The sequence below is a fragment of the Hyla sarda genome, chromosome 7 (assembly GCF_029499605.1).
Source record: "Hyla sarda isolate aHylSar1 chromosome 7, aHylSar1.hap1, whole genome shotgun sequence".
Lineage (NCBI taxonomy): Eukaryota > Metazoa > Chordata > Amphibia > Anura > Hylidae > Hyla > Hyla sarda.
In genome coordinates this window covers 201,280,008-201,303,455 of record NC_079195.1, presented here as the reverse complement: position 1 = coordinate 201,303,455, position 23,448 = coordinate 201,280,008, and the positions used below count along the sequence as shown (strand labels likewise).

Genomic DNA, 23,448 nt, shown 5'->3' with positions numbered 1-23,448 from the left:
ATGTCATCTGCCCCTAGGGTAATAACATCTTCCCTTTCATCGCATTCTCACCACAAACAGCAGCAGTGATGTCACTTAGCTCCGCCCATGCCCCATGCCGGGCCCGGAGCTGAAGTTAACGGACAAGATTACCGGAGATCACCTGCATGGAATGGGACAAGGTAAGTACCGTTGTCATCAGTGTCACTTGCACTACCTGTCGGTACCGATAGGTTAGTGCATATGACACTGGTGACAGATTTTCTTTAAGCAATAACAATTGAAAGGGGTATTCCAGGAATTGTTTTATTTGACTATGCTACAGGTGCTATAAAGTTAGTGTAGTTCATAATATAGTGTCTGTACCTGTGTGTGACGGTTTTCTCACACCAATATTTATTTTTAACAGCATACAAAATGACTGTTGTCTCAGATTTTTCCCAGCTTGCAATGCGGCCGAGACCTGACTCACTAGTCAGCTGATGACAGGGAGCCTGTCTGCTTCAGTGGGTGGAGCGATCACTTGGTGGGAGAGAGATCAATCTGCAACTAATGCAACAGCTGTAGGCACCCAGATTGAAAACCACATGTCTTTTGAATGGATGCAGCTCATTTATGTTTCAATGGGTGGGGTGGCTGATGTGTGGGAGGGAGGAAAATGGGATTATGAAACTTGTATGCAAAAAAGAAAACTCAAACAGGAAATTCCAGTTCACAAAAAGCTAGCCACAGTGTTATGGTAATCTCACAACATAGCCATTTAGCCCCAAGACAAGCGCAGATCCTTCCTAAGCATGTCCATTACTGTCTGCAAGATACGTACTAAAATCACCTTATGGTGGAGAACCCCTTAAACAATGCACAAATGCCTGACCTTTAGGATAAACTTTATCTCCTTTTGAGAACTTATTCTATGATCTCATTACCTAATCTGGTTGCAACTGTTCTGATTGTATTTGACTTTCTTTAATTGATATGCTAATATGTTTATATTTAATAGATTTAAATGGGCACTCTCATTAAAACTAATTTTTGCTATTGCACTCCTTATGGTAAATAAAAAAATATTTCTAATATACTTTGTTTAAAAAAAAAGAAGTTTTCTATGTTTTATTTGTCCTTAAAGGGGTTATCCAGGCCAAAACGTTTTTTTTTATATATCAACTGGCTCCGGAAAGTTAAATAGATTTGTAAATTACTTCTATTAAAAAATCTTAAGTTGTTGTTTTCTGTCTAACTGCTCTCTGATGACTCACGTCCCGGAAGCTGTGCAGTTCCTATGGGGATATTCTCCCATCATGCACAGCTCCCGGGACGTGACATCATCATTGAGCAGTTAGACAGAAAACTTCAGAAGTTAATAACTATTGGAAGGATTAAGATTTTTTAATAAAAGTAATTTACAAATCTGTTTACATTTCCGGAGCCAGTTGATATATATAAAAAAAAGTTTTTGCCTGGAATACCCCTTTAAAAAAGCTCAAGAGCACATTTTCCCCCATCTCATACACAGACTTTGGACCGAAGCCAAAACAAGTGCAGCCTGGAGTGCTGAGGGGGGGGGGGGGGGTGTCCAACCAACAGCATATGGCAGTTAAGTGTGAGAGGAGCTATGATTGGATGAGGCTGGACACACCCCCTCAGCACTCCAGGCTGCACTTAGGACCGTTTGGGCTTCGGTCCTAAGTCTATGTATAAGATGGGGGAAAATGTGCTCTTGAGCTTTTTTAAGCACAAATAAAACAGAAAACTTCATTTAAAAAAAAAAAGTATATTAGAAATATTTTTTTTTTTACGATAAGGAGTGCAATAGGAAAAACATTTTTAATGAGAGTTACCCTTTAAGAAATGTTCCTTTTAATTACAATCACCCTATCATTTGTTAATGAGGAACCAGTATATTCCTGTATTTCTAAATCTATGTAAAAAATGTAAAACAATACCACCTAAAGATACACATTACTTTACCAGATTTTAAAGGGGCTTTAGAGGCTTAAAGGGGTACTCCGGTGGGAAACTTTTTTGAATCAACTGGTGCCAGAAAGTTAAACAGATTTGTAAACTTCTATTAAAAAAAATCTTAATCCTTCCAGTACTTATTAGTTGCTGAATATTACAGAGGAAATCCTTTTCTTTTTGGAACACAGTGCTCTCTGTTGACCATTTTACGAACTGTCCAGAGCAGCATATGTTTTCTATGGGGATTTTCTCCTACTCTGGACAGTTCTTAAAATCGACAGATATGTCAGCAGAGAGCACTGTGGTCATGATGTCAGCAGAGAGCTCTGTGTTCCAAAAAGAAAAGAATTTCCTCTGTAGTATTCAGCAACTAATAAGTACAAGAAGGATTAAGATTTTTTAATAGAAGTAATTTACAAATCTGTTTAACTTTCTGGCACCAGTTGATTTAAATTTTTTTTTCCACTGGAGTACCCCTTTAAATATTGATGGCCTTAGGATAGGCTGGTAATATTTGATCTGTGGTGGTCTAAGGCCATGTTCACACGAGGTAAAATATGTGGAATATCCACCTTTAAAACACTGGGGGACATCCTGCAAATTTGCATGTTACGCCCACGCAAGGACCACCCGGAAATATGGCATATCTATAGACGGCAATGCATTTTCGAGCGGAATCTGCAGAAACAATGAACATGTTCATTGTTTCTGTGGATGCTAAAATCGCAATTTTTGTAAATTCCGTCATGTGCACGGTGCAACAGAATACCATTGAAAATAAGGAAACTCTGCTGCAACGGAATTTCCGAGGGTAATATTTCAGCTTATTTCCACTTGGAAATTCCGCCGTGTGAACGAACATGATCTCAGGCTTCATTGTAAACAAAGAAGTGGACATGCGCCACAACTAATTGATTGTGCTTATCAGTGAGGGCCATGAGATTGGAAAATCACAGATCTAGTATTTGTGGTCTATTTGAAGCATAAACTATCTACCGTATTTTTCGCCCTATAGGACGCACCGGCGTATAAGACGCACCCAATTTATAGGTGCAAAATCTAAAAAAATAAAGATTTTAAACCCAATAGTGGTCTTCAACCTGCGGACCTCCAGATGTTGCAAAACTACAACTCCCAGCATGCCCGGACAGCCGTTGGCTGTCCAGGCATGCTGGGAGTTGTAGTTTTGCAACATCTGGAGGTCCGCAGATTGAAGACCACTGCATAGGAGGTAATATTGACGTGTCCCCGCCGCTCCGGACCGGTCACCGCTGCCCTGGATGTCGCTCCATCGCTGTCGCCGTGTCCCCGTCGCTCCGGAACGTCTCTGCTGCCGGCCGGGTATCCTCGCTCTCCGTCGCCGTCATCACGTCGTTACGCACGCTGACGCACGTACGCGACGACGTGATGACGAGGAAGGAGAGCGCTGGCCATACAGGGGATCCCTGAATGGAGAAGACACCGAGGAGGCAGGTAAGGTCCCCCCCCCCGGTGTCCTGTAAGCACTAACCCAGCTATTCAGTCGGGCTGTTCGGGACCGCCGCGGTGAAATCGCGGAGGTCCCGAACAGCCCGACTGAACAGCCGGGTTAGTGTCACTTTCCCTTCAGACGCGGCGGTCAGCTTTGATCACCGCGTCTGAAGGGTTAATACAGGGCATCACCACGATCGGTGATGTCCTGTATTAGCCGCGGGTCCTGGCCGTTGATGGCCGCAGGGACCGCCGCGATAGGGGTGTATTCGCCGTATAAGACGCACCGACTTTTTCCCCCCAGTTTTGGGGAAGAAAAAGTGCGTCTTATACGGCGAAAAATACGGTATATTAAATGCCTAAAAAACATCTTTAAAATGAACATTTATTTACTATGTTTAGCAAGGAAACCTGGTATTAAAGGGGTACTCCGGCGCTTAGACATCTTATCCCCTATCCAAAGGATAGGGGATAAGATGCCTGATCACGGGAGTCCCGCCGCTGGGGACCCCCGTGATCTTGCACGCCGCACCCCGTTTATAATCAGTCCCCGGAGCGTGTTCACTCCAGGTCTGATTACCGGCGACCACAGGGCTGGCGGCGTGTGACGTCACGCTCCGCCCCTCAATGCATGCCTATGGGAGGGGGCGGAGCAAAAAAGTTCAAAAAGAAAATAATTTCTTCTGTAACATACAGCTGCTAAAAAGTACTGGAAGGGTAAACATTTTTTAATAGAAGTCATTTACTAATCTGTTTAACTTTCTGGCACCAGTTGATTTAAAAAAAATATAAAAATTCCACCGGAGTACCCCTTTAAGTCAAAGTAGGTCCCCTAATTTAGGGCCATCAATCAACTATATCCCACACCCTGCCAATCCAATTTCTGCCAACAACCCCATCACCACTAAGATGAAGAGCAGTGATGAGCAGCAGGGGCCATATTCGAATTTGCGATATTTCGCGAATATATTGATGATTATTCGTCCTATGTTCACGAAATTCGCATATTCGCTATGTTCATTTACTTTTTTTTTGTTCATGCGAAAATTCGCATGGAAAACTTGCATAAAAATTTGCATGTGAAAAAGAACAAAAACATACAAAAAAATTGGCATGGAAAATTTGCATAAAAATTCGCATGTGAAAAAGAACTAAAACATACGAAAATTGGCATAAAAATTCGCATGTGAGAAAAAAAACTAAGAAAAACGAAGATTCATCATTACGAATATATAGCAGTATATTCTAAGTATGTGTGATATTGGCGATAAAAATTCGCATTACGAATATTCGTGCTCAACACTAATGAAGAGCAATGAAGGCTAGTGGTGAGAATGGCACACCTTCTACCAGGAAGTGTTGTTGGAGTCAAGAACTGGTGTTTTGGTAAGGTTTGGAGAAGGCCACCATGGTTATGGGGCCTCATAGTCGTGATGTGGACGACTACTGTATGCAACACTTACTGGATCTTATGAACTGCCTGGCAAAAATGCGTAAGCGCCAAAGTCCCTAATCCGTCATACAATGATGACAGAACTGTACAGAATCCAACCTGCAATGCATCAACGTCAACAAGGAACGTAGTAGTAGTAGTAGGTAAAACATTTATCATTTTTGTTACCTGGATACCACAAGGGGTAGGATGAGCATCTTCAGCATCCGCATGAGGAGTTCCCCGGGAAACTGAAAGTAACTAATCTCCTGTAGACAAAGAGAGGTCCATCAGGGTCACGTGATACCCATAACCCAAGAGAAATCGCTTGCACATTTGTTTTCATGTGACTGCCTAATAAAGCTAAGTGATTGATTGGATCTTGCGCGGTTGCGTCGAGGGGTTGGAGGACTCCTGCTCCCATGCTGGCCTTGCGTGCCCTTATTCCGCAGATCAAAAACATGTATACGTATAATGTAATATGTATGTAAAAATAGTGGTCTCCAAACTGTGGACCTCCAGCTGTTGCAAAAATACAACTCCTTGCATGCCCAGAGTTGTATTTTTGCAACAGCTGGAGGTCCACAGTTTGGAGACCACAGCTTTTACATACATAGTACAGCAGGTCCACAGTTGTCCGGGCATGCTGGAAGTTGTATTTTTGCAACAGCTGGAGGTCCACAGTTTGGAGACCACCACACTCCAGAATACGTTGTACGCTATCATGTCCCACTATGAAGTTGGCAGCAAAATGGAACAAAATCATACAATAATGAACCTTTTTTCCCAAAAACATGTATATGTATAATGTAATATGTATGTAAAAGCAGTGGTCTCCAAACTGTGGACATCCAGCTGTTGCAAAAATACAACTCCTTGCATGCCCGGGAATGCAAGGAGTTATATTTCCGCAACAGCTGGAGGTCCACATTTTGGAGACCACTGCTTTTACATATTTATTACCACAGATCCACAGTTGTCCGGGCATGCTGGAAGTTGTATTTTTGCAACAGCTGGAGGTCCACAGTTTGGAGACCACCACACTCCAGAATATGTTGTACGCTATCATGTCCCACTATGAAGTTGGCAACAAATAGGCACAATATCATACAATAATGAACCTTTTTTCCCAAAAACATGTATATGTACTGTATATTGTAATATGTATGTAAAAGCAGTGGTCTCCAAACTGTGGACCTCCAGCTTTTGCAAAAATACAACTCCTTTGATGCCCAGAGTGGTATTATTGCAACAGCTGGAGGTCCACAGTTTGGAGACCACTGCTTTCCATATATAGTACAGAAGGTCCACAATTGTCCAGGCATGCTGGAAGTTTGATTTTTGCCACAGCTGGAGGTCCACAGTTTGGAGACCACCACACTCCAGAATACGTTGTACACTATCATGTCCCACTATGAAGCCTCCCAACATACGGCTGCTATCATACGGCTCATTGCGTCACAGATTGAACAGTGCGGAGGATAAGACAAAAATGCAGAAGTCAAAATGCACAATGGTATTTTACATTTGGGAGTGTAGCAGATTGAATATTGTTAAATAAAAAAAAAACACAACTCATTTTTCTCTAAAGATCCCTTTAAGACAGGTTTGTCGTAAAGGGTTTATTGAAGTCGCCTTAATATACTTAGTTACTCAATTTGGAAACGACAGATTTTTAGCCATGCCCCAAAAATCCATCAAAATGATGAACTCTGACTAATGATGGAGAGTCAGATATGTTGATTTTAATGTTGATATTAATCTATAAGGCTAAGTTTCCACTAGTTTTTTTGTGTGCGTTTTTCCCCCAAAAAATGCCAAAACGGCCCCCATGGCGTTTATTCATTGAAAAAACGCTGCGGCCAGATGTTAGCTGTAAATCAATCAGAAATAGCTAAATTCTTATTCCACTTTGCGTCTTTCAGTTTGGTGTTTTTTGTTTTTGTTTTTTAATGCTTTTAGTTGTTTTTTCACTCTTTTTTAGCTCCTAGTTTCGCAAAGTCGCAGCATGTTGAGCCTTTGGTGTTTTTTCCCCCTGAAATCATGGTGTTTTTCTCCCATAGAAGTCTATGGGAGTATAAAAACGCCAAGAAAAATGACATGTGGGTTTTAACTTTGGCATTTTTGCAGGCGGTTTTTATTCTTTTTTGGACTTTAGCGATCCAAAAAAGTGATGGAGATACCTTTTTTAATAAAATTTCGTAGGGTACCATTGAAAAAATATATAAAAAAAATTATACAGTAGTGTTGGAAAAAATTGTATTTAATGTAATTTATCATTTTTATAACTAAATTTTAATTAATTTTTAAACAGGGATCAATTTATGTGGACTGGCAGGGCACGTAGCCGACAATAATAAAAATGTAGAGTCTGTGTTTCTCACTTTTATTTTTACATTGTTTAGGTAGTACTACTAATCCCAGCTGTATAGAGACGATAGCATCGGGTGTCAGGAGTGACGCCCAGGGTGATCTGTCTATTAGTACAAGAACTACTACTCCCATCATGGAACAGTGTTGCATGCTGGGAGTAGAAGTACTACCTAAAAAATATAGGGGAAAAAAGTGAAACACACACACACACACTACATTTTTATTATTGTCGGCTCCATTTTTAGTGCCCTGCCCGCCCACATAAATTGATCCCTGTTTAAAAATTAATAAAAATTTCGTTATAAAAAATAAACTTTTGTGAAATAAAAAAAATTTCCATCACTACAGCACACTTTTTTTTTGTACCCAACAAATTTTGAAATAAATGCCAAAAGGGGCCAAAAATGCAATTTCCACTCAAATGCAAAAAACCCAAGAAAAAAACACCAAACACACTGGCGTGTTTTGGGTCACAAAAAAAAAATAAAGTCGAAACTTAGCCTAAGGAATACTCAGGTTTTGTTTACATGGCGCAATGTCCATGCAGAATTCCGCCAAAACGGATGCCTCAAAACCTGACTAAAATGTATCAAAACGTGTGTAGAAATTTCAACCTGTATACAGTTAAAAACCATATATGGTTTGAAAAATGATGTCCGGTTGCATCCATTTTTTAAGAAAAAACGTATACGTTTTTAACTTTTCACTCCATTTTGAATAAAGTTTCACTTGTTTGATTGAAATTCCAAGAAAAAAAAACGTGCAAAGTCAAAAACCGTATGATGAAAACCAGATGGAACCGTACACACATACAGTACATACTGTACAGTTCCCATTGACTCCCATGTTAAAAAAAAACGTATACGGTTTAATACAGTTTTTCACTCGAACCAAAAAAACGTGGTAGGCTACGGTTTTGGGTACAAAACCGTACAGGATGCAAAACGGACACAACCTGATGCATCTTTTGGCATACGGTTTTCAATGGAGAGTCAATGCTTACGGTTTTCAATACGGTTCCGTACGGTTTTCACATTGAACACGAATACAGGAACTGTATTGCAAAAACGTGGTGTGAATGCAGCCTTAGAGTTTTTCAACAGTGCTTTCTCCTAATTGCCATTCCGGTGTACACTGCAGGTACACACGGCGATGGTTCATATTGGTCATTAATGAGATCGGATTGATCCATTGCTAATTGCACTTTACAATAGCAGGAGAAGTTGCACTATAAGTTTAGAGTTAACGCTCTAATTTTTGTGGTTTTTCAATAAAGTTTACAAGTAAGGGATATATGAAAAATTTAGTTTTTTTTGTGGATCACCCCATTGGGTGATTTATAATTAAGTTGCAATACCACACACAACCTGAGGACAGGTGTGGCGCTGTTTTTTTGTTTTGTTTTTTTTAAAGAAATTAGCTCTGTTTTTCTATTCCTGGATAACCCCATTTTAAAACAGGAATTAATAGAAAATCAGAAATGAACAGATATAGGGTCTACGGCTCCACATGGGCACCGTCGCCTGCAAACAGTGGGGTATCTAAATTCTTCATAGGCCTATATTGCAGCGTTTCCCAACCAGTGTGCCTCCAGCTGTTGCAAAACTACAACTCCTGCCATGCGGCTGTCCGGGCAAGCTGGAAGTTGTAGTTTTGCAACAGCTGGAGGCACACTGGTTGGGAAACACTGGATTAGACACTGACCTATATGTGAAACACATCAACATATTCAATAGCCTCTGATGGCAGTGACCCATTAACTGTGTGAGTACCCTCGTCTGTCTTTATCATTTTTGTTCAGCATCACACTACCTTTGTACTGTCCCCCAAGACAAGTGTTTTCCAACCAGTGTGCCTCCAGCTGTTGCAAAACTACAACTCCCAGCATGCCCGGACAGCCAAAGGCTGTCCGGGCATGCTGGGAATTGTAGTTTTGCAAACAGCTGGAGGCACCCTGGTTGGGAAACACTGCCCTAGACAATCCCCGACACAACGCATCATACCGACCTGCTCAGTGAGACGTCTCGTCCTAAGGAAGAATCCCAAGAGACATCCCACAATAACAGACAGCACCGAGAGGATAAGGAGCCCATTCCTCTTGAACACATCCTTGGTTCTGGCCAGTACTGCGTCCAGTCCCCCTGCCATTGTGACCCAGAAATGCCCAGGGGATGGACGATCGGTGTCCCACAGAGGGACTACGCCACTCCGGGAAAAGCCAACTCACGCTCCCTAGAGATCAGATCAAAGCCAGCACAAGGCTTGGCCAGCCCACAAGGTCACCCCTCACCCATAAGCCATGCAGCTGGCATTACTGTCCCAAATTAATACCCCCAATCCTATTACTGACTTCATCATTAGGAGCCTGGGAGGAGATTAGGGAGCTTGGGATAATTTGAAAAGAATATGCCCGAACAACAGCAAGACATACAGACAAGGGAGAGCTGTGTGCGACGGGAACAATCCGTCATATGGTGCAATGTGCACCCGCAGGGCAGAAAACAGACTAAGGCCTAAACCTGATGTATAATGGATAAAGCAAAAAAAAAAGTTGCATAATAACCCAGTAAATAATATTGAGGTCATCAAAATTAAATGGGCACTGTCATGACCTTTTTTTTAATATGTTGTAGTACAGCGGTCCCTCAAGTTACAATATTAATTGGTTCCAGGACGACCATTGTATGTTGAAACCATTGTATGTAGAAACTAGAGATGAGCGAACTTACAGTAAATTTGATTCGTCACAAACTTCTCTGCTCGGCAGTTGATGACTTTTCCTGCATAAATTAGTTCAGCTTTCAGGTGCTCCGGTGGGCTGGAAAAGGTGGATACAGTCCTAGGAGACTCTTTCCTAGGAATGTATCCACTTTTTCCAGCCCACCGGAGCACCTGAAGGCTGAACTAATTTATGCAGGAAAAGTCATCAACTGCCGAGCCGAGAAGTTCGTGACGAATCAAATTTACTGTAAGTTCGCTCATCTCTAGTTTCTACATACAATGGTTTCAACATACAATGGTCGTCCTGGAACCAATTAATATTGTAACTTGAGGGACCGCTGTACTACAACATATTTAAAAGTGCCCATTTAATTTTGATGACCTCGATATTATTTACTGGGTTATTATGCAATTTTTGTATGTTGAGACCAGAACTCTATGGAAAGCTGGCAATTGGTTCTGAAGCCCCAAAATGTTATAAAAATTGAAAAAAGTGAGGAGTAAAGTAAAATAAGTAGATAACTAATATAGATAAAGCAAATCCTTACATATAAAAGTAATAAAGATCTGCTGGGAGCTGTAATCACTGTCTATGTAGAGGACAGGAGCTTCTTCAGGGTCTTGTACAGTACACACAGTGTCCTAAAAAAGTAACATGGAGTCGCCCTCACCTGGTGTCCAAAGGAGCAGCTAACCCTGGTACAGGTAAAGAGTACAGAACATGTAATACCTCCCTGTACTGTAGGGAGGCGCTACCAGACACCAGTCAGTGCATACACTTCAGTAATACAGGGGTTTTAGCAGGGAATGTCCATTCTGATTGGTCGGTTCTTCTGGCCATTGACATGTTTCACAGATCTGGACTGTCTGTACATTGTATGTTGAGTCTGGTTTCAAGTTACAATGGGCTAGAAAAGACCATTGAATGTTGAAACTATTGTATGTTGAGGCCATTGTAAGTTGAGGGATCACTGTACTTATGTACTACAACATATTGTCACGATAATATGTCTAATATACATCAATTATTTTTTTTTTGTGTTTAAAATATTGTATTTTCATTTGAAATCCGGCCACTAGGGGTCTCCCTCCTAGTGTCCCGCTGCAGCCTGCTGTGACATCACTGTTGAATTCGGACCGATCCCGGCAGGTCCAGGAGAAGCTCCTATACTCCTCCTCCCTGGATAGCACATACAGTGAGAAACAGGGAGGAGGAAACCCCGGAGCAGCCTGCCGTGCGATTGGTCACTCATCTCCGCCGATGGGAGCACTGCATAGACAAGGTAAGGGCGGAAGCCGGCGCCCAACAGGCTTCAGTGACGTTGCGCCTGCTGTGTAAGTCGGCTTCCTGCTCAGGCAGAGGGAGCAGCGTTACGGCCATGAAAAATTCAATTTGGAAGGTAGAAAAACATTTTTTAAAGGCAGGGAGGGTGTTAGGGAGAGATAACCAATAGGTAGGGACAGGAAAAAAATAAAAGATGGCGGGAGCTAATCTTTAAACATTGGTGAACGTTCAAATCTAGGTATCGATTCCCCACTATTTTGAAGATCCCTGTATGCCTGTATGCTGTCAGTAAATAGGCATATCGGGGGAAGATTTATCAAAACCTGTGTAGAGGAGTGGTGCAGTTGCCCATGGCAACCAATCAGACAGCTTATTTTATTTTTAAAAAAAAACAGGCCTCTAACATTTTATAAAAGTGATCTGATTGGTTGCTATGGGCAACTACACCACTTCTTCTGTACACAGGTTTTGATAAGTGTCCCCCACCGTCATGTGAACCTGGCCTTAGGTAGAATTTTAGAATTTCTGCATGAAAATGTTGCATGAATTTATAGCCAATTCACTTCATTGAAATTCTGCAGTAGAAATTCTACTGTGTGAGTGGGACAGCGGAATTCCCAATGGGGTAGATTTATCAAAACCTTTGTAGAGGACGAGTGGTGCAGTTGCCCATGGCAACCATTCAGATCGCTTCTTTCATTTTTCACAAGTCTCTTTAAAAATAAAAGAAACAATCTTCTTCTGCACAGTTTTTGATAAATCACCCACAAAAAGGCCAATTTAAAATGTAAATTACTTCTATTAAAAAATCTTAATCCTTTCAGTACTCATGAGCTGCTGAAGTTGAGTTGTTCTTTTCTGTCTAAGTGCTCTCTGATGACACCTGTCTCGGGAACTGTCCAAAGTAGAAGCAAATCCCCATAGCAAACCTCTTCTACTCTGTGCAGTTCCTGAAACAAGCAGAGATGTCAGCAGAGAGCACTGTTGCCAGACAGAAAACAACAACTCAACTTCAGCAGCTGATAATTATTGGAAGGATTAAGATTTTTTAATAGAAGTAATTAAATAGAAGTACAAATCTGTTTAACTTTCTAGAGCTAGTTGATATATAAAAAAAATGTTTTCCCTGGAATACCCCTTTAAAGGGGTATTCCGGTGCTTACACATCTTACCCCCTATCCAAAGGATAGGGGATAAGATGCCTGATTGCCGGAGTCCCGCAGCTGGGGTCGCCCGTGATCATGCACGCGGCAACCCGTTTGTAATCAGTCCCCGGAGCGTGTTCGCTCCGGGTCTTATTACGGTCGACCGCAGGGCGGGCAGCGTGTGACGTCACGCCTCCGCCCCGTGTGACGTCACGCTCCGCCCCTCAATGCAAGCCTACGGGAGGGGGGGGGGTGATAGCTATCGGGACTCCCACGATCAGGCATCTTATCGCCTATCCTTTGGATAGGCGATAAGATGTGTAAGCACCAGACTACCCCTTTAATGTTCTGGCTACAGATGAGCGAACTTCCAGTAATTCGATTCGTCACAAACTTCTCGGCTCGGCAGTTGATGGCTTTAGCCTGCATAAATGAGTTCAGCTTTCAGGTGCTCTGGTGGGCTGAAAAAGGTGGATACAGTCCTAGGAGAGAGTCTCCTAGGACTGTGTCCACCTTTTTCAGCCCCCCTGGAGCACCTGAAAGCAGAACTCATTTATGCAGGCTAAAGCAATCAACTGCCGAGCCGAGAAGTTTGTGACGAATCGAATTACTGAAAGTTTACTCATCTCTAGTTCTGGCATTTTCTATGTACCTGTTTGTTTAAAGGGGTACTCTGCCTCTAATACATCTTATCCCCTATCCAAATCATAGAGGATAATTTGTATGATCGCAGGGGTCCCACCACTGGGGACCCCGCAATCTGTCATTCCGCACCCATCTTTGTGAGCTCTCCGCAGAGCTGGATGCTCCGAGCGTGAAGCGTGACGCCACACGGGGGGCGGAGTATCGTGATGCCATGACTCTGCCGCCGTATGACATCAAGCCCCGCCCCCTCAATGCAAGTCTATGTGAGGAGGCGTGAAGGCCGTCCAGCCGCGTGCCAGGAAAATCTGACAAATCCGACATTGCACTGTGAAAAGCAGAAATAGGGGTGTGGTATTTCGCTAAGGGGGCGTGGTTTTACAACCCGACCTACTATTGAATTCACAGAAAATCCTGTGGATAAATGGCTGGAAATTTCCACCTAGAAAAAGCTGATCAGAAAATGTTCCCGACTTGTAAATCTGTGATCCTCATAGTAAATAAGGTAGAATCCTGCAAGTCTGAAACAAGATTTCCCACTAGTAAAAACCGGACACTCTTAGTAAATGAGGCCCAATGTGGGTGCAAAACCCGTATAAATGAGAGTCGGAATTACATTAGTAAATGACCCCAAATTTGTTTAACATCTGCGCGCTGCAGTTTTCTTCAAATATGGAACTAATGTTGCACAAACGATGCAAAGTGTAAAAATACCACAAGTTCTTCAAATAAAAAAGGCTGGAAAAAAAAATGCTGCCTCTTGAGAGAAGGCAGCTGAGTCTGCGGAACTTTCACTTGTGAGAAATGTTTCCGGGGGACGCAGTTACACGTTACACCTATCCTTGATCTGAAGCCGGCTAGGACATAAGGGGAGGGGCAAAGGTGAGAGAGATGGGGGAGAGGGAAGTAGGGCAAAGGTAACCGCGGCTGTACGGAGCGGAGAGACGAGGAGACAGCGCCAGGAGAGAGGACGGACACCCGGGTATGGCGGCGGACCAGAGCCTGGTTATCTGGGGGAAGGAGGAATCTGGCAGCTGCCGGAAGAGTGAGGGGGTTGCACACCTGTCATGTCAAATTTGGGTGTAGAAACTAAGGGCAGGGAAAACTTCACTTTGCATTAGTTTCTAGTCTGTGAGATAGAAGCTTCAGAAGGAAATGTCTTTAAGACTGTAGTGCAGGGTGTTTCCAGGCTGTTGCAAAACTACATCTCCCATCATGCCCTGACAGCCTTCGGCTGTCAGGGCATGATGGGAGTTGTAGTTTTGCAGCAGCTAAAGAGCCGCTGCTTGGGGAACGCTTATCTTGCAGTGCAACATTCTATTACTTCCCCATTGAAGTTTATGCTTCTGCAGAATGACTGGGATCTTTCCAATGCACATACAACACAATGTTTATTTTTTTCCCTCCAGTGCTGGATGGTGTCTGGCAGCAGTTTATCTTCTCCAAATCCTTATAATCAGCAGTGTCGGAGGTGTCTGGCAGCAGCCTATCTTCTACTACTCCTTATAGACAGTAGTGCGGAGGTGTCTGTCAGCAGCTTATCTTCTCCCAATCCTTATAATCAGCAGTGTTGGAGGTGTCTGGCAGCAGCTTATCTTCTCCAAATCCTTATAATCAGCAGTGTCGGAGGTGTCTGGCAGCAGCCTATCTTCTACTACTCCTTATAGACAGTGGTGCAGAAGTTTCTGGCAGCAGCATATCTTCTCCTAATCCTTAGACAGTGGTGCGGAGGTGTCTGGCAGCAGTTTATCTTCTCCAAATCCTTATAATCAGCAGTGTTGGAGGTGTCTGGCAGCAGCTTATCTTCTCCAAATCCTTATAATCAGCAGTGTCGGAGGTGTCTGGCAGCAGCCTATCTTCTACTACTCCTTATAGACAGTGGTGCAGAAGTTTCTGGCAGCAGCATATCTTCTCCTAATCCTTATAGACAGTGGTGCGGAGGTGTCTGGCAGCAGCTTATCTTCTCCCAATCCTTCTAAACAGCAGTGTTGGAGGTGACTGTCAGCAGCTTTTCTTCTCCACAGTCTCTATGTACAGTGGTGCTGGATGTGTCTGGCAGCAGCTTATCTTCTCCCCATCCTGATAAACAGCACTGTCAGAGGTGTCTGGCAGCAGTTTATCTTCTCCTAATCCTTATAAACAGCAGTGTTGGAGGTGTCTGGCAGCAGCCTATCTTCTACTACTCCTTATACACAGTGGTGCAGAAGTCTTTGGCAGCAGCATATCTTCTCTTAATCCTTATAGACAGTGGTGCAGATGTTTCTGGCAGCAGTTTATCTTCTCCACAATCCCTATGTACAGTGTTGCTGGATGTGTCTGGCAGCAGCTTTTCTTCTCCATGATCCCTATTATACAGTGGTGGTGGATGTGTCTGGCAGCAACTTATCCTCTCCATAATCCCTATATACCACTGTATATATGGTGTATATAGGGATCGTGGAGAAGATAAGCTGCTGCCAGACACATCAAGCACCACTGTATACAGGGGTGGTGGGAAAATTTAGCAATTTAGAAAATAGCAGCTTATGTTCTCCACGATTCCCTATACCAGTGGTGCTGGATGTTTCTGGCAGCAGCTTATCTTCTCCTTTATATACAGGTGTGTCTTGGCAGCAGCTTATCTTCCTCCACTCCTTATATACAGAAGAGTCAGAGGTGTCTGGCAGCAGCTTAGTTTCTCCAGGATCCCTATATGCAGCGGTGCTGGATATTTCTAGCGACAGCTTATCTTATCCTGATCCTTAACTACAGCAGAGCTGGATGTGGCTGGCAGCAGCTTATCTTCTCCATGATCCATATATACAGTGGTGCTGGATTTGTCAGGCAGCAGCCTATCTTCTCCCAATCCTTATATACAGTGGTGCAGGACATGTATGGCAGCATATCTTCTCCTAATCCTTATATACATTGGTGTTTCCGATGTGTCTGGCAGCAGCCCATCTTCTCCTGATTTGATGGATTTGTCTGGCAGCAGCATATCTTCTCCCAATCCTTATATACATTGGTGTCGGATGTGTCTGGCAGCAGTCTATCTTCTCCCAATCCTTATATACATTGGTGTCGGATGTGTCTGGCAGCAGTCTATCTTCTCCCAATCCTTATATACATTGGTGTTGGATGTGTCTGGCAGCAGCATATCTTCTCCCAATCCTTATATACATTGGTGTTGGATGTGTCTGGCAGCAGCATATCTTCTCCCAATCCTTATATACATTGGTGTCGGATGTGTCTGGCAGCAGCATATCTTCTCCCAATCCTTATATACATTGGTGTTGGATGTGTCTGGCAGCAGCATATCTTCTCCCAATCCTTATATACATTGGTGTTGGATGTGTCTGGCAGCAGCTTATCTTCTCCTGATTCTGATATACAGTGTTTCTGGCAGCAACTTATCTTTCAATCCTTATATACAGCTGTACTGGATGTATCTGGCAGCAGCTTATCTTCTCCACGATGTTGGATGTGTCTGGCAGCAGCTTATCCTATTTCCAGTCCCTAAAGGGGTACTCCGGTGGAATTTTATTTTATTTTTATGAACTGGTGCCAGAAAGTTAAACAGATTTGTAAATTACTTCTATTAAAAAAAAAAAAAAAAAATCTTTACCCTTCCAGTACTTTTTAGCAGCTGTATGCTACTGAGGAAATTCTGTTCTTTTTGAATTTCTTTTTCTTTTTTTTTGTCTTCTCTACAGTGCTCTCTGCTGACACCTGATGCCCATATCAGGAACTGCCAAGAGCAGGAGAACATCCCCATTGCAAACCTATGCTACAGTTCCTGACACGGACAGAGGTGTCAGCGGAGAGCACTGTAGACAAGACAAAAAAGACATTTCAAAAAAGAAAAGAATTTCCTCTGTAGCATACAGCTGCTAAAAAGTACAGGAAGGGTAAAGATTTTTTTTAATAGAAGTCATTTACAAATCTGTTTAACTTTCTGGCATCAGTTGACTTATAAAGACCTAAAAAAATAAAATAAAATAAAAAAAAAAAGTGTTTCCCACTGGAGTACCCCTTTATATACAGTGGTGCTGGATGTGTCTGGCAGCAGCTTCTGTTCTCCTGATCCTTTATATAAGAGTATGGTGGAATGGGTTTGTGTATGGCGTGCTGTGTGTGCGCCACAGATCCACCAATGATCAGTTCTTATGGCTACGCCTAGTAGTGAATGACCGAACTCGCCATCGTGCGCACATTATATCGGCGCCGCCGATAAGAATAGATAGAGAAAATAAATATGTGTGTTTTACAGCTGTTGCAAAACTACAACTCCCAGCATGCCCGGACAGCCTTCGGCTGTCCGGGCATGCTGGGAGTTGTAGTTTTGCAACAGCTGGAGGCACCCTGATTGGAAAACACTGCTGTAAAGGGGTATACTCATCTCACACTCATCTTACATATCTAGGATATGCCGTCACTTTATGATCAGTGGGGGTCCGACCCCCCCCCCAGCACTGCATCCCCCTTACAACGGCAGACTTGCAATGTGTGGTGCCACATTGTAGTTGTCCGTGCAGCTGGTAGGCGGAGCTTCTGTACAGAGGAAGAACAATGAAGGGGATACGGTTGGACCCCCCCACCTATGAAAATATATGGGATTGAGATGGGAATAACCATCTACACTCGTGAGCTGCGCTGTAGTGGTTCCTGGCAGCGGTCACACTATAAGGATTGTAAGTACAATAAACTATAGCTGCCCCCCTCTGGCTCTGTGCGCTCTCATGATTCTGAGATGAAGCCGGAGGGCCTGCTATTTATTCACTGAAAGAGATGAGATGAATTACCTAACACAGCCAGAGGTGGCAGCATAGAGTATAATTTTACATCTGTGGACTTAAAATTCATCCATATGCCAATCTTAAAGGGGTATTCCAGGAAAAAACTTTTTTTTATCATATATAGTATATATATATATATTATATACTGTATATACATACACACACACACACATATATACAATCAACTGGTTCCAGAAAGTTAAACAGATTTGTAAATTACTTCTATTAAAAAATCTTAATCCTTTCAGTACTTATGAGCTGCTGAAGTTGAGTTGTTCTTTTCTGTCTAGGTGCTCTCTGATGACACCTGTCTCGGGAACTGTCAAGAGTAGAAGCAAATCCCCATAGCAAATCTATTCTACTCTGTGCAGTTCCCGAGACAAACAGAGATGTCAGCAGAGAGCACTGTTGCCAGACAGAAAAGAACAAGTCAACTTCAGCAGCTGATAATTATTGGAAGGATTAAGATTTTTTTTTTTAATAGAAGTAATTTACAAATCTGTTAACTTTCTGGAGCAATTTGATATATATAATTTTTTTTTCTTTTTTTTTTTTCTGTCATACCCCAGGGGGGGGAAATGTTATCAAATCAACTGGTGCCAGAATGTTATACAGATTTGTAAATTACTTCTGTTTAAAATCTGAATCCTTCCAGTACTTATCAGCTGCTGTATGCTCCAGAGGAAGTTGTGTAGTTCTTTCCAGTCTGACCAAAATGCTCTCTGCTGACACCTCTGTCCGTGTCAGGATCTGTCCGGAGCAGGATAGGTTTGCTATGGAGATTTGCTCTTACTCTGGACAGTACCTGAGACAGAGGCGTCAGCAGAGAGCACTGTGGTCAGACTGGAAAGACTACATCTTGAGGGGGGTAGTTTTAAAGGAGTACTTCGGCCCTAAGATGTCTGACCGCGGGGGTCCCACTGCTGGGGACGCCCCCGCAATATTGCATTCAGCACCCAGCTCGTGGGAGCTGCACGCTGCGCTACAAGGACAGAATCGTCCATGAGACTACCACGGGGCCGAAGTATTGTGACGTCACGACTCCGCCCCGTGTGACATCAAGCCCCGCTCCCACTATGCAAGTCTTTGGGAGGGGCGTGGCATGCCGCTCCCCGAGGTGGGTGCTGAATGCAAGATTGCGGGGGCCCCCAGCGGCAGGACCCCCACAGTCAGACATTTTTAGGATAGGGGATAAGATGTCTTAAGGCTGGACGACCCCTTTTAAAGGGGTATTCTAGCCCCTAATCTTATCAAAGGGGTTGTTCAAAGTTAGGTCGTGGGCGGTTAAGGCTCAGGTTTTAGGAATGAAGCCCAGGCCGTCTAGCCCAGTGTTCCAGAAGAACTACTGTAAACTGCTGATAAAATGACTGCTGGACACTAGAGATGAGCGAACTTACAGTAAATTTGATTCGTCACGAACTTCTCGGCTCGGCAGTTGATGTCTTTTCCTGCATAAATTTGTTCAGCTTTCAGGTGCTCCGATGGGCTGGAAAAGGTGGATACAGTCCTAGGAGACTCTTTCCTAGGAATGTATCCACCTTTTCCAGCCGACCGGAGCACCTGAAGGCTGAACTAATTTATACAGGATAAGTCATCAACTGCCGAGCCGAGAAGTTCGTGACGAATCAAATTTACTGTAAGTTCGCTCATCTCTACTGGACACCTTCAGAGGTCTTGGGGAGTCCATGGGGGGGATTTATCAAAACCTGTCCAGAGGTAAAGTTGCTGAGTTGTCCATAGCAACCAATCAGATCGCTTCTTTCATTTTTGAGAAGGCCTGTGAAAAATGAAAGAAGCGATCTGATTGGTTGCTATGGGCAACTCAGCAACTTTTCCTCTGGAGCAGATCCTATTTTTTTTTTTATACTTGTTTTAGACTTTCAGTACCTAACTCATCCCCAATGTTTCTTTAATTCTGCAGGCTTCACTGATTGGCTGAAATGGCTCGCTTACTCACCAAGTCCTGCTTCTTGAAAGGGGGTCCGTCCTGTGCCCCGGGTTCCGTCTTGCTCAGGGCATACAGCTCCAGAGATGGTGACACACAATACTTGCACAAAAGCATCGTCCCAACCATGCACTTCCAGAAAAGTCTACCTAGGTAATCTCATCTGCGTAAAGGGGTACTCCAGCGGGAAAAGAAAATGGTTTTTAAAGTTATACAAATTTGTAAATTACTTCTATTTAAAAGGGGTACTCCGCTGCTCGGTGTTTGGAACAAACTGTTCCGAACGCTGGAGACGGCACCGGGAGCTTGTGACGTCGTAGCCCCGCCCTCATGACATCATGTCCCGCCCCCTCAATGCAAGTCTATGGGAGGGGGCGTGACAGAGGTCACGCCCCCTCCCATAGACTTGCATTGAGGGGGTGGGGCTATGACATCACGAGCTCCCGCCTCCAGCGTTCAGAACAGTTTGCTCAGCGGAGTACCCCTTTTAAAAAATCTTAACCCTTCCAGTACTTATCAGCTGCTGTATGCTCCAGAGGAATTTGTGTAGTTCTATCCAGTCTGACCACAGTGCTCTCTGCTGACACCTCTGTCCGTGTCAGGAACTGTCCAGAGCAGGAGAGGTTTGGGGGGGAAAGTAACTACTCTTTGCGTGTCCGACTGAGTTATTTACTATTTTGGTGCACATTTCTCAATAGGATTCTGCTGCTCTGTGCACATGGTGGAATTTCCGCAGCAGATGTTTCTGATGTGGAAATCACGATTCTGACTATCGCCAAAGAACTGACATCTTTTGGCGGAATCCGCTCGGAAAAGCATTGCCGTCTATAAAGATGGCACATTTCCGAACGGTACTATTGCCGGCATGTTTCAGCTGTATTCTGCAAACCATTTTTTTCCCCCAAAAATTGTGGCGCATGCAAAATAGTAAATTCCCCCCAGTGTGCTTCACTTGTACTTGCAGCTAGAAAAAAAAATGACATGTGGCTCAGCTGCTCCATGTAGGACCACCCCGTATTAGTTGAGGAGCGGATGATTTTTGGGCAGTCACCTTTCCTTTGAATCCGCAAAGTATTCGGGTCGGCACTGTAGAGGTGTGGGTGCCATGGATGAAGGTATCCAAAGCAAGTATAAAGTAATCCCGGCACTCCAGAGTTCTTTTGCAATAAAGTTATTTTATTTTTTTTCTGGCACTAACAGCTCCACCCTTGTCCCTGGAATGTGTTTGGTATTGCTGGTCAGTGCCATATATCTCTATGGGAGAGCTGAAGACAGCCAAACGGCTCTCCCATAGAGATGGGAGGGGGATGACACGCCCCGTACAGGAGATTGCATGGGTTCTCAGCGGTCAATACCAGTGCTTCCCAAGCAGGGTGCTTCCAGCTGTTTCAAAACTACAACTCTCAGCATGCTGTGCAACAGCTGGAGGAGCCCTGCTTGGGAAGCACTGACTTATACCCTGTCCTGCAGATGGAGGATACGTTTTTATACATAGTTCATAAGGTTGAAAAAAGACCAGAGCCCATGAGTCTCTACAGAGTTGATCCAGAGGAGGTAAAAATCCCTTCCCGACTCCAATATGGCATCAGAATAAATCCCTGGATCAGCGTTCTGTCCCTATAAATCTAGTATACAATACCAGCGATTTTATTACTCTCCAGAGGATGCCCCCTTGTTATAGATACAGTCCTGGGTATAAATAGATCATGGGAGAGATCTCTGTACTGTCCACTGATATATTTATACATAGTTATTAGGTCGCCCCTAAGCCTTCTTTTTTTCTAAACTAAATAACCCAAATTCTGATAATCTTTCTGGGTACTGTAGTCCTCCCATTCCCTGTATTACCCTGGTTGCCCGTCTTTGAACCCTCTCCAGCTCCACTATATCTTTCTTGTACACTGGTGCCCAGTACTGTACACAGTATTCTATTTGAGGTCTGACTAGTGATTTGTACAGAGGTAGAATTATTTCCTTGTCGTGGGCATCTATGCCCCTACTGATGCACCCCATGATTTTATTTGCCTTCGCAGCAGCTGCCCGACACTGGTCACTACAGCTAAATTTACTGTTAACGAAGACTCCCAAGTCCTTTTCCATGTTAGTCGTCCCAAGTGTTCTCCCATTTAATACATAATCCCAGCCCGGATTTTTCCTCCCCATGTGCATTACCTTACATTTATCAGTGTTGAACCTCATCTGCCACTTCCCAGGCCAAACCTCCAACCTATCCAGATCCATTTGTAACAGTGCACTGTCCTCTATAGTGTTTACCGCTTTACAGAGTTTATTATCATCTGCAAAGATTGCTACTTTACTATTAAACCCCTCTACGAGGTCATTAATGAATATATTAAATAGAACAGGACCCAAGACGGACCCCTGTGGTCCCCACTAGTAACAGTCACCCAATCAGAATAAGTACCATTAATAACCACCCTATGTTTCCCATCACTGAGCCAGTTACTTACCCACTTGCACAAATTCGCCCCCAGCCCAATCCCTCTCATTTTATGCACCAATCTTTTATGTGACACCGTATCAAATGCTTGGGAAAAATCCAGATATACGACATCAGCGATTTCCCCCTGGTCCAGTCTGGAACTGACCTCCTCATAGAAGCTGATCAGGTTAGTTTGACAGGACCGATCCCTCATAAAGCCATGCTGATATGGAGTCATACATTTATTTTTATCAATATACTCCAAAATAGCATCTCTTAGAAAACCCTCAAACAATTTACATACATGATATCTCTTATCTCTTTGACTTATTTGTAATCTAAGTAATATGATATTATATGATCTTTGCTGCTGCATATACAGCACAGATCTGACTATATACAGGATTATTAAGAGAACCAACCAAGAGCAGGTGGCCGGTGCTTAGTCTGCCCTGGGGCCAACTGTTTACTTGTATATCTGTGTCATTTCATTAGCGGTGATTTTCTACACATTGAAATGCATTCTTGTATAACTGCAATGTGCAAATTCTTTCCCTTGTCTTTTTAGGTTGCCAATTCCTAAACTTGAAGACACAGTAAAAAGATACTTGAACGCACAGCGACCACTCCTAGATGATGAACAGTTCAGGTATTGGCATGATATCTAAATATCATTGATGCCCATTACTAAACAAACTTATGATATTCACCACCGTAAACACTCATTATATCTTTTAGCAAGACTGAGCAGCTGGCACGGAATTTCCAGAACGGTGTAGGGCAGCAGCTGCACGAGGAGCTCGTCCGGCAGGATAAGCAGAACAAACACACAAGCTACATCTCCGGTAAAAGTCCACACTGAATATGTCGCTTCTGAGGAGCCAGCCTTACACATAAGATGGGGACTGTACGGTTCCATCCGGTTTGCACCATACGGTTTTTGACTTTGCAGTTTTTTGGAATTTCAATCAAACAAGTGAAACGTTATTCAGAATAGAGTGAAAAGTTAAAAACATACACATCTCTTTTTTTCTTAAACGGATGCAACCGGACATCATTTTTCAAACTGGTTAAAATTTGTACACATGTTTTGAGGGTCCGTTTTTCATCCAAAAACCTGATACGAGAACTGTATTGCAAAAATGTGGTGTGAACCCACCCTAAGGGACCCATGACGGGGCAATTATCAGCTGTACAGGTTGCTTTCTCACTGTGTTATAGAGCCAGAGGTCAGCCAATGAATGAGCTTGTTCCTTGGCAGGTAAGGTTGTTTGAACTG

The 23,448-nt window shown here is 43.3% G+C and overlaps 2 protein-coding genes across 8 annotated transcripts in view; one reads left to right on the top strand and one right to left on the bottom strand.

The window, feature by feature from the left end:
• SLC1A7 (solute carrier family 1 member 7) overlaps window positions 1-13,690 on the bottom strand; it is a 115,003-nt gene extending 101,313 nt beyond the window's left edge. For 2 of the 3 annotated variants that reach the window (XM_056532198.1, XM_056532203.1), the window contains exons 1-2: window positions 9,221-9,454; window positions 5,030-5,109 (exon numbers count right to left, since the gene is read on the bottom strand). In XM_056532198.1, the coding sequence (XP_056388173.1) occupies window positions 5,030-5,109; window positions 9,221-9,361 (221 nt within the window). In that variant the 5' untranslated portion in view covers window positions 9,362-9,454. Of the gene's footprint in view, window positions 1-5,029; window positions 5,110-9,220; window positions 9,455-13,635 lie in introns of those variants that run through there. The other variant, XM_056532200.1, reaches the window with a different exon arrangement.
• Window positions 11,080-23,448, top strand: part of CPT2 (carnitine palmitoyltransferase 2) — a 17,567-nt gene continuing 5,198 nt past the window's right edge. The window contains exons 1-4 of one of the 5 annotated variants that reach the window (XM_056532194.1): window positions 11,080-11,217; window positions 19,703-19,879; window positions 22,738-22,818; window positions 22,908-23,014. In XM_056532194.1, the coding sequence (XP_056388169.1) occupies window positions 19,722-19,879; window positions 22,738-22,818; window positions 22,908-23,014 (346 nt within the window). In that variant the 5' untranslated portion in view covers window positions 11,080-11,217; window positions 19,703-19,721. Of the gene's footprint in view, window positions 11,218-13,846; window positions 13,989-14,234; window positions 15,001-17,437; window positions 17,677-19,702; window positions 19,880-22,737; window positions 22,819-22,907; window positions 23,015-23,448 lie in introns of those variants that run through there. The other 4 variants (XM_056532193.1, XM_056532192.1, XM_056532196.1 and 1 more) reach the window with 4 other exon arrangements.